Source organism: Oreochromis niloticus, unplaced genomic scaffold, assembly GCF_001858045.2.
Source record: "Oreochromis niloticus isolate F11D_XX unplaced genomic scaffold, O_niloticus_UMD_NMBU tig00007864_pilon, whole genome shotgun sequence".
Classification (NCBI taxonomy): Eukaryota; Metazoa; Chordata; class Actinopteri; order Cichliformes; family Cichlidae; genus Oreochromis; species Oreochromis niloticus.
The window spans coordinates 489984-501371 of record NW_020328812.1 but is presented as its reverse complement, the minus strand read 5'-3'; the positions used below and the strand labels follow the sequence as shown (position 1 = coordinate 501371).

The window sequence follows — 11388 nt, the reverse complement described above, 5'->3', positions numbered from 1 at the left end:
TGTGACAGTGGAAATGGAAGGGGAAGAAAGAAAGAAAAGGGTAGAAAAGATTGAGGAGATAGAGAGTGTTGCTAAAGATTGTATCTCGCTGCCTTTACCCAAACTGACTGCCTGCACTGCACAGCCCCAGCCACAGCATCCCGGGCCGGCCGTGCGCCCTGTGCAGCTGCAATTAGTACCGCCTCTGCCTGAGGCCTCCACACCAGCCTCAGCCTCACTGTCTGCTGCTGCCACCCTACCTACTGACTGCTTCTCTCTCTGCTCAACCAATTGCTGTTGCTGTGCAACCATTCACTCCACCATCAGGCATCTGCAGCTCGGTTAGCCGCTCAGGCACCTGCTCAACTTCCTCAACAAATATCACTACAGTCAGTAGCTCTGTCTCTAGCACCGTCACCTGGCCAGGTGACACCTGGCCAGCCTCCCAGCCTTTAGCTGTGGCTCAGCCAGCTGCCCTGCTAGTTACTCAGCCTACAGCCCAGCCCCCTCGATCCTCTGCTGGATGTTCAGAGGAGCTCAGTCTGCTAAGTGAGGACTGTTTACCTGGGCTGGAACAGACTGACTGCCCTGCACAGCCCCAGCCGCAGCATCACGAGCCGGCTGTGAGCCCTGTCCTGTCTCAACCACCTTCACCTTTGCCAGAGGTCTCGATACCTGCTGGTCACGCATCTGTCTCTGCTGAAGGGTACGAGGGGCCGCTTCAGCTATCATCTGTTTCACCATCCACATCAACTACACTGCCATCATCTCCACCGGCTGCTGCTGTATCACCATCATCATCGTCAGTAGCTGCAATGTTGTCACCGCCAGTGGATGAGCTCAGCGAGCAGGAGGAGCCCGCAGTGCCAGCCGTCGCAGCCCGTGACAGTATAAATAAATGTTAGACTGGGCTCCATGGTAACACTGGGACTGCTCAGCTTCTGATACCATCAACAGCTTTGACATTCATGTCTTTCTTTTCTCTCTCTCTGTTTCCTCACAAGCTCAAAGTCTCTGCAGCCTGTTTTTATAGAATAGAATAGAATAGCTTTTTATTGTCACTGCTACAAGAACAGTGAAAGGCAGTTTGGCATCTCTCCATGTGTGTGGAGTACACAATAGCGTAAGTATTTACACAATAACAGACAAATTTACATTTACACAAGAAAGATATGTACAAGTTATACATACACCTGCAAACATACACGCACATACATACATATATGTATATATACATATTTGCATCCATACATGCATACACACACATATTTCCACATACACGCTTACATCTATATACATACACATACATGCCATCTAACTAGCAGGTGCATTGAGAGGTGCAGTGTGATCAGTGATATTGCACATTGAGTGGGGGGTGCTGTTGGAACTATACTGAATAATGTTATAATAAATACAGTTTAAAGAGGTAGGGGTGTTGGTTGCATTGAAGTATAAACAGAAATACGATTTATAAATACGGTGATTTTATCTGCTATTATCAGATCTTCATCATCCTCATTCACATCCTTCACACACTCTACAGCCTCATCAGCACTGACTTCATCTTCACTGACTGATGGAGCACAACATGAAGCTGTGGAGGCTGAAAAACTGTCCTGTCAAACATCTCTCCATCACCACTTCACTTCTGTCAGCCTTTAAATGAACCCTGCTCAAGTCTGTCACTTCTGTTTGGAGCCAAAAGGAAAAACTGTTGTTCAGTTGTTTAAAAAGACACAACATTTCTGAAAGCACTCAAACTCCTTCACATTTGTCTTCTGACACATCCTGAACATTTATGAACTGTAGAAAGTTTCAAACATCAAAGATCTGAAATACAGAAAAACAACAACAGCTGCAGTCAGTGAACTCACCTCAGAGTCTCCAGTCGACAGTTTGGACTCTCCAGTCCAGCACACAGAAGCTTCACTGCTGAATCCTGCAGGTTGTTTCTACTCATGTCCAGCTCTGTCAGATGGGAGGGGTTGGACTTCAGAGCTGAGGCCACAACTTCACAGTCAGACTCTGAGAGTCCACACTGAGTCAGTCTGTGATTATAGAAAATATAACGTGTTATTATAAAAGCAGAAAATCTGCATTATAAACACAGACTGACTGTATATGAAGATAAAACAGAGTGAGGTCATAATCTGATGAACATCTGCTCTTCACATCTGTGCTTCAGCTCCTCTTACTGTGTTTGACATGACACAACGATTGAGTCTCTCTCAGACCTGCAGACTTTTAATGAGAATCTTTGTTTGGCTTTAATCTGCAGATGAAGGAGGAAGATGGTGTCACATTTAGGCTTCCATAATGTCCACAGTCTGTCAGAGAGATCTGATCCAGAGTCAGAGTGAAGACACACATTTGGACTGTTTCCTATTTTGACTCCAGAACATTTTGAATGAGTTCAGCTCAGTGAAGAGTTCCAGCTGGAAAGATGATCTCTGTTTGCTACCTGCTGTCAGGTACGACTGTTCACGTCCACACGCAGGAAAAACCTGCTGACTGTTACCAAAAGGAGCAGAAATCTCATCACTGGACAATAATGATGAATGAACTCAGAGCTGCTGATATCAGATCTGATTTCAGGGGAACTAAACACAGAAATGATTGGCTCATTTTAGCTTTCTGAGCCATTATCTGCTGGTGTGTTGCTAGTTGGCAGAAAATGATTTTTATTCCTGTTCAGGGCTTCAATGTTTATGAGTCCAGATCCAGGTGAGAGCAAGTCAAAATGATGTTACCTGTCTGTGTCCAGCAGCAGCCTGTATTCACTTTGAATATTGTTATAACCTGACATGGATCAGTTTGTCTTTGATTGGTTTGTAAATGTCACTGTTTCCATTGGACCTGAGTGACGGTACAAAGACAGAGAGGGAGAGAAAGGAGAGAGAGGATGGAGACAGCAAAGAGAGAGCAAACACAAACAGGTGAGAGTGGACAGGTGACCAAGGTCAGCAACCAATCAGAGAGCTTCTGTTTGACCCACAGTCACTGATGATGACTGCACATAACCAAGCAGTGTGTTACTCTGATATCAAATATGGATCCTGCTCTTATAATAATGATCATCAGATGATATTATTGTGTTATTTTGTAGCTGAATACGATGTTTGTGTGATTATCAGTGAGAGAAGCAGTGAGGAGGATGGAGAGAGAGAGAGGACAGAGAGTGAAGTTAGAAACACTAAAAGAATTTTTCATGGATTTCATGGATGATTTGAGTGATTTCTATGGGCAGAAATCTGTGCCATCAGAAACTGAATTTGAATAAGTTAAATTTGAATTTGAATTGCTCAGATTGAATCTGAATTGTAACTTGAATAAATGCTTTTGAAAACTGAATTTGAATTAGTCTAATTTGCAATTGAATTTATGGTTTGAAAATGATCATCACTAAATTGAAATTGAATTTTACATTTTGAAAATGAATTGATTTGCTTTGAAACTGCATTTTATCCTTTAAAAATTCAGCTCTCGAATAATTTCAGTTTCACTTCTCACCACTCAGTTTCAGTTCTACAATTCGATTTCAGTTCCAAAGTTCAGTTTTTTGAGACTTACATCCGGTTCCGGTTCATGCGCAGATTAATAGAACTACGTCATTCGTCATGTCGAATGACCAGCGGATAAACTCTCAGGTTGGTAATAAATGTATTACATGTATAAGAACAAGCATAATGTTAACAAATGATAGCCGTAAGGTAACTTTTATGCTTATTGTAGCTGCTAGCTAAAAACACTAATTTAGCCTAGTTTGCCCTGAATTCAGCTTTGACAAACAAATATGATCGACTGTTTCTAGTAGAAATTCAAAGTTGTCATCTTGTACCCTGTCAGAGCCCTGTATGCTTGTTCTAAAGAACATATTCACTGATATGAAACGTGTCATTGATCAGGATTAATATCAGTGGAAACGTGGTGGAAACAGCTGTAACTGCATGGATGAGACAGCAGCAACAACTAAACATTGAACAATCAGCTCTGTGATTAATGAGGACATGAAGTCAGACGTTGGTCATTAGGAGCAGCAGCAGGATGAGAGTGAATCCATGTGCTACTGTGACATCAGCGTTAGCTCACATATTTGACACATGTTCAGTCCAGATGTCAGCAGTGTCTTCTCACTCAGTTTGTCCCACTGGTGGCAGTAAGAGAGCACAGCTGGTTCACCTCTGAGCCCTCACTCTGAACCACAGCTCTGTCACTCATCAGTACATCACACTTTAATCACACTAAACCAGAGTCTTCCTCAGCACCTTCATCCTCACTCACCATGTTTATGCCACTAAACTCTGTGTCTGTTTGTCTGTATCAGAGAAGCTCAGACGTGATGTCAGATTTTTCTGTTGTATCAGAGTTCATTACTAAGCTCTTAGTTTTTTTCTCTCTCTAAAGCGTCTGATGACAAGCTCAGACAGTACTGACATCTAGATGTGAGTCTACAACACACAGTGTACAACTACCAATGCAGGATCATGCTGAGTGCACACACACATTTCCTGATCAACACAAAATATAATTTTATCTGAGAAACTCAAACTAATGAGAGTCGTTTAGTACTGTGTATATCTGAAGAACTGAACTAGTAATCTACACTAATTAATGATGTTAATGATCACATCTGGACTCACCGAGCCTTTCTGCAGTTCCTCACAGCTGGAATCAGTCTCTGTCGTCCCTGCCATGATGTGTTGTACTTCTGCAGGTCAAACTCATCCAGAACCTCCTCTGACATCTGCAGCATGAAGGCCAGAGCTGAGCACTGGATCTCAGAGAGTTTCTTCTCTGATCTGTTCTCTGACTTCAGGAACTCTTGGATCTCCTGATGTACTGAGAGGTCGTTCATCTCCATCAGACAGTGGAAGATGTTGATGCTTCTATCAGGAGAGATTTCATCACTGTTCATCTCCTTCAGGTTGTTGATGATGCTCTGGATGATTTCTGGACTGATCTCTGTCTGACCCAGCAGACCTCCTAAGAGTCTCCGGTTGGACTCCAGACAGAGGCCATGAAGGAAGCGGACAAACAGGTCCAGGTGGCCATTTTTACTCTGGAGGGATTTAGACATGACATTGCTCAGGAAAACATTCAGAAGTGACTCATTCCAATCTATCCTCAGAAGGTCCACCACCACCTTTGTTGTTGTGTTGGTGAAACAGTGGAACATGTAGACAGCAGCCAGAAACTCCTGAATGCTCAGATGAACAAAGCAGTAGACTGGTTTCTGGAAGATCACCCACTCTCTTTTGAAGATCTCTGTACAAACTCCTGAGTACACCGAGGCCTCTGTCACATCCAGACCACACTGCTCCAGGTCTTCTTGGTAGAACATGATGTTTCCTTTCTCCAGATGTTCAAACGCCAGCCTCCCCAGCTTCAGAAGAACTTCCCTGTCAGCCTCCGTCAGCTCCTGTGGACTCGTCTCATGTCCCTCATGGTACTTGTTCTTCTTCCTCTTTGTCTGAACCAGCAGGAAGTGTGAGTACATGTCAGTCAGGGTCTTGGGCAGCTCTCCTCTCTGCTCTGTAGTCAACATGTGCTCCAGAACTGTAGCAGTGATCCAGCAGAAGACTGGGATACTACACATGATGTGGAGGCTCCTGGATGTCTTCATGTGGGAGATGATTCTGCTGGACAGCTCTTCGTCAATGAATCTCCTCCTGAAGTACTCCTCCTTCTGGGCGTCAGTGAAGCCTCGTACTTCTGTTAGCCTGTCAACACATGTAGGAGGGATCTGATTGGCTGCTGCAGGTCGGGAAGTTATCCAGACGAGAGCCGAGGGAAGCAGATTCCCCTGGATGAGGTTTGTCAGCAGCTGGCTGACTGATGACTTCTGTGTGACATCAGACAGCAGCTTCCTGTTGGTGAAATCCAATGAAAGTCTGCTTTCATCCAGGCCGTCAAAGATGAACAAAAGCTGAGAGACAGCCAGCTTCTCTGCTGTGACCTTCTGTAATGTTGGATGGAAAACATGGAGCAGCTCCAGAAGACTGTACTGCTCATCTCTGATCAGGTTCAGCTCCCTGAATGAAAGCAGAACCACCACACTGACATGTTGGTTCTCCAAGCCCTCTGCCCAGTCCAGAGTGAACTTCTGCACTGAGAAGGTTTTTCCAACACCAGCCACGCCGTTGGTCAGAACCACTCTGATGGGTCTCTGTTGGTCAGGTAAGGCTTTAAAGATGTCCTGGCACCTGATTGGAGTGTCATGGAGGGCGTCCATCTTGGAAGCTGTCTCCAGCTGCCTCACCTCATGTTGGGTATGAACCTCTTCACTCTGTCCCTCTGTGATGTAGAGCTCAGTGTAGATCCTGTTGAGGAGGGTTCTACTTCCTGTTTCATCACTTCCTTCAGTCACTCGTTCACATCTCCTCCTCAGACTGATCTTATGTTCATCTAAAACCTCCTGCAGACCAACATCTGCTGAAAGAAAGAAAAACAGAAAGAAAACTCTTCAATGTCTGAACAACAACAAGAAGTCCAGTTTTCAGAAATGAGTCCATCAGCAGACAGATGTTCAGTCTTACTTTGTGCACAGCTGCTCTGACTGGCTGTCTGCAGTCCAGCTCTGCTTCTGGATCTTTCTCCACACTGGGGACAGGAGGAGTCTCCCGATGAAGCAGACTGGTCCCAGTATGAGCAGATGCACTGTCTGCAGAACCAGTGTCCACAGCTGGTAGAGACTGGATCCTTCAGGACGTCCTGACACAAAGCACAGCAGGACAGCTGCTCCTCCTCACAAACACCACTCCTCTTCCTCTCTCTGTGAACACATTTCTTTATCACTAAAACTGTTGCTAAAAATATTCAAATTTAAAAGATGGTGCAGAAGTTGTGATGGTCACAGAGTAAAGTGGAGATACTTTTCTGTTTGAAGGCAGCGTTCAGTCTGGAAACAAAGTGATGCTTCATTGATTTCATCAACACTAATGAGCTGCTTTTCCTGTCTGCCTGTTTTATTAAACACTCAGTGATCTGCCTGCAGTTTGCTATGAATACACACTTCCTTCAAATACTTCACAATAAAAGCCTTCCATCAGTGAGTGCTGCTTATATTCTTCATGTTTTCCAGTCAGTGTGCAGATTAGCTTGGTTAAGTTCATTTTCAAGAAGTAACAGATTAGTTACAGAAACATATCCAAGGTGAGCAGCTTCCCCTCCAGCATGAAGTCTAAGCAGGTAAAAACATGAATGAATGTAAAAAAGTGTCCCAGCTTTCAGTCAGACTGTACTCGGCGCCACATTACAGATGTGGTTTCTGACAGCTGCTCCAGCTGCAGGAACAAACACACACAAGTCCAGACAGCTTTGCTTTCGCTGCTTCTTTATTATTTAACACAACATGTAATCCTTGTCCCAGTATTAGTTATGCAGCGTTTAACATTAGCATTGTTAGTATGTCTGCAACAGAAACATGGTCAGAAACTGTTGAGAGGGGCCGGCACAGGAGAAGTTATTACAATCAACCCACCGCTGACTCTGTCACAGTCAGGCGGTCATGAAGTGGGTGAACCCACTCCCACTCAGTCTGAGGGCAGCCCACACTGCACACTGGTCCTACACTCAGAAAAATTATGGTTCTTAAATGGTTCTTCAGATGTCTTCATGGTTCTTTAAAGAACCATCATACGTCAAAGAACCTTTTTATTTTGTAGATGGTTCTTTAGGTATTACAAATGGTTCTTTAAAGAACAAAAGGTTCTTCATCCTTAGCTATCTAAGTTTGATGGTGTAAAATGGCATAAATATTTATTCACTATAATGAGGCTGTGAATTAGTTTTGTGTTTTGTTTGTGTGCATGTGTGTGCGAAGGGGGAGGGCGGGTTACCTGGCAAGTACCTTTTAAGAGCAGATGGTAGGAAACTGAATATTCAAATAAAAGTTAGAAATACTTGCTTAAAAATATACTGATGGCAGGGGTGGGGGCCAAAGCCTAAAGACCCTACCCCCCACACCCCTAACCCCGCAAACCCACTGATCACAAATAATGTGGTAATAGAATATGGAATTTATTATTAAGATGTTTATGAATATGGTGAGTTAACAAACAGTAGACACAATACACACATCCAAATACTGTACTTCAGTTTTAAATTTTAACAAAGTATTACTATTTTCTGCTTCAAGGTATTACTTTTGAGATTATTATATATATTAGAAAATATAGCATAATGAAAATACTAGTTATTGTAAACTTTACAAACCACCCAGCAGTATGTAAAGTCAAATTATAAAATACTAATAAATAACAATTGCACAACAGAATCTCAGTGTAATGAACATACTTATGTGTTCATTACCGACACACTTAGTTTTGACAAAGCACACTGCTTAGGTAAATGATCTCAGTAGTTGTTTATCACTGAGCAATTTATGTGTTTCGAGCCAAATAAATGACAGTGAGAGAGAGAGAGAGAGAGAGAGAGTCAATCGTTGGGTTGCGCATGCGCAGACAGATTGCGCGACCGGCGGGCCTTGAACTTTTTAAGGGAAAAAACACTTTCTCACGGACGGTGACAGCGAAGTGGATAACAGTCTTTAGTACCTGCTGGTCTTTGAAGCTCTGGATTCTGGGACTGTTGGAAAAGGTAAAACGTTTTCATTAAAACCTTTTTACTGTTTTGTTTTTGTTACTCGTCATTGTAGCTTGCTGTTAATGTTGTGCTAACAATAACAGTTAGCTATGTTAGATACGTTAGCCGTTGACGTTAACGCAATTTAGTATCGGTATAAAGAACTGTTTTCCTAACAAAACCACTGTTATAATTAAGTGAAGGTGCTCCCAACTGGCTTCTAAAATATGTGGTTCTATTGCGTGCTGCGTACATAACGTAATGTCAGCTAGACTGATTAAAATTTATAATATTGTTAATGTCACTAAAATGGCGCCTGAAGCCTGTTGTGATGTGAGCTGTGTGTCTGCTCTAGAAACTCTGAAATTCAGTAGATCTGAGCCGTACATTAAATACTCACATCAGCCTGTACTTTGAATTCTGTAAGAGCTGTATAAAACACAGCAATGCATAAGTGTTTTGAATGAATAGAAATGTGACACATTAGAAGATGTGTCTGTGACTGTTCCTGTGTAACTAATTTTCGGACTAGTTGACAAGTTATGCTCCGGCCATTTGATGTTACCAAGATAGATGTCCATTTGTAATATAGTTAAATTTTCTTTGTACGTTTCATTTATCCACCATCATACATTAAGCCAAGTCTTCTTGGCCATTATACTAACAAGAGGTATCAACACTGGGCCGAAATTCAGCACGTGGTTAAAGTTTGTAATCCAGCCGTGTAAATATCACTCAGCAGCCAGTCGCAGAGATGAAGCAGGTAGCATCAACACATAAATCTACTCTACCCGGCTTAAATCACAAGACTACCTCTGACCGAAAAGCTGTAGATTTTTCTTGTTTGCACAAAATAATTCAGATTCACACTAATTCTTTTCACAGCTTCAACAAAATGAGGAAGAGGAGCGGGAGAAAAACAATTAGATTGAATTAGAATTGGATGGAAGTCGAGGACAAGGAGAAGGAAGCTTAGGATGAGGAGGAAGAAAAGCAGCAGGAGCATCTTTGGGGATCTCTATGATGTCATTGAGGTTTGTTTCATTAATATTGTCCTCTCACAAAGAAAGATGACTTGTTTTAGTTCACCTACTTCCTGTGTTAAATAGTTATTTGCAAAACGTTGTGGAAAACCACAGAGCAGGCACGTATAGGGCATCTGCATGTAAATGAACATCAAATCTCTCAGACTAAAATCTGTATTATACTTTTAGTCTTAAGAACATATGTTGTATATTTATCACCCTTATGATAAAACCCATGTCAGCCATTGGTTTATGGACTTTGTATTTAGAAGCCTCAACATTTGCTTTATTGCTATTCCAATGTTTTTTGTGAGCCTTTTGGGACCATATTAGGATGAGGGATCAGAATCTGGAGTCGTGCACACTACTGTTTCATTTAGCGTGTATCTATAAGATTTGTACAGCAGATCCAAGTTGTGCCTTGAAAACAGGAACGTTGTCTGCATAGAGGAGAACTTTAATAGCAGGCTTGTACAAAGTGAGGCTTTGTGCTCACATTTGCTGCAAACTCTCGTTTTAATTCTGTTACCTTGTTTTGATGCAGAATTCACTTGAAATCAGGGAAGAACTGGACTTGTTTTTTATAATTTGTTCTTGTGAATTAATTGTGTATCGCATACATTTGATTTGACTTTCTGCGAGACAACAGTCGTCCGCTGGCCAAAAAAGTTTTCCAAATACCTCCACGTTATCAAGTCTGGATTTAGGAAACAAATAGCAAAAAAATCTGCACCTCCTGCTTCACATGCAATTTCTGTTTTTGTGTTCAGAGGCGGCGGCGAGAGGGGAGACCTCGGCTCATCCAGCTGGACAGCCTGACCAGGAGGAGTCTACATTAACTAACTTCCAGGGCACCCTGCAGACTCGGCTGCTGGCAACACTGGGATGACGTGAACGCCAAACAGGAGTCCATCACAGGTCGACTGCAGGTATCCGAGTCAGACCTTCTGAGGAGGGTTTCACTTCTCTCTTCTTTATAATTGACCCTTGTTTTCTCTCTCTCAGCTCCTTGTCTCAGAGTGGGAGGGATTTGAAGCACAAAGGGAGGAGCTTGTCGTTTGGTTGGCTGATATGGATGTCCACCTGAGTGAGGTTGACCAGCTGACAGGAAACACCTGTGAAAAACTGAAACAACTGCAGGTGTGGGGTTGTTTTGATATGACATATATTTGATATGACACATACGTCAGAGACATTATCCTAAACTGGACTAACAAAGAACCATGAGTCCAACTAGGGCTGCTCAATTAATCGAATTTTAATCTCGATTACGATCTGGGCTTTCAACGATCATTAAAAATGACTGAGCCGATTATTAGCACCTCCCTCGGGCTTTACTCTCGCGCTGCTCCGTGTGGCAAATCGAGCGCACCTCTCTGCGATTCGAACACACGTCATAACAATTAAGAGGACCCGAGGGAAGCTAAGCAGAAGTTATTTGGAGAGGAGAGGATAATGGCTGCTGAAGAGAGATTGCCGCTGGTTGAAAAGAGAGATAAAACAACTTCAGTGGTGTGGAAACATTATGGGTTCGCGGAGTCAGACGTGGATTAAGTAGACATAGTGTGTAAACTTTGCTACGGTGTCGTAGCTGCACCACAGAGCAACACTACAAATTTATTCAAACATTTGAAGACCGCTCACAAAGTGACATACGATCAAACACTGAAGGAGCAGCAACTTTAGTTGACATACCTCAATGTCAGTTTGATGCAATTGTGCATTGTGTGGCTACACAGCTTGCCTTGATGTTTGGTTATTTGTATGCATAAATATTATGCAGTATTTTGAAGTTCATTTT

The 11388-nt window shown here is 42.7% G+C and overlaps 1 protein-coding gene and 1 long non-coding RNA gene across 2 annotated transcripts; one reads left to right on the top strand and one right to left on the bottom strand.

Moving 5' to 3' along the window:
- Positions 1 to 1615: 1615 nt before the first annotated feature.
- Positions 1616 to 5250, bottom strand: LOC109199597 (ribonuclease inhibitor-like). The gene is made up of 3 exons (XM_019354903.2): positions 4620 to 5250; positions 1854 to 2027; positions 1616 to 1667 (listed from the first exon to the last, which is right to left on the bottom strand). Exons 1-3 carry the CDS (start codon positions 5153 to 5155, stop codon positions 1631 to 1633), a joined length of 747 nt encoding a protein of 248 aa, XP_019210448.1. The 5' UTR covers positions 5156 to 5250; the 3' UTR covers positions 1616 to 1630.
- Positions 5251 to 8104: 2854 nt separating this feature from the next.
- On the top strand, positions 8105 to 10765 carry LOC109199598 (uncharacterized). The gene is made up of 3 exons (XR_002059915.2): positions 8105 to 9596; positions 10358 to 10516; positions 10593 to 10765. It is a non-coding gene; the product is annotated as an uncharacterized LOC109199598 (long non-coding RNA).
- The last annotated feature ends 623 nt before the right edge of the window (positions 10766 to 11388 follow it).

Coding starts and splice junctions, on each gene's coding strand:
- LOC109199597 (XM_019354903.2), bottom strand. CDS start 5,155: ATGTTCCACTGTTTCACCAACACAACAACAAAGGTGGTGGTGGACCTT. Junction 2,028..4,619: donor AGGAACTGCAGAAAGGCTCG/GTGAGTCCAGAT, acceptor CTATAATCACAG/ACTGACTCAGTGTGGACTCT. Junction 1,668..1,853: donor TGTCGACTGGAGACTCTGAG/GTGAGTTCACTG, acceptor GGCTCCAAACAG/AAGTGACAGACTTGAGCAGG.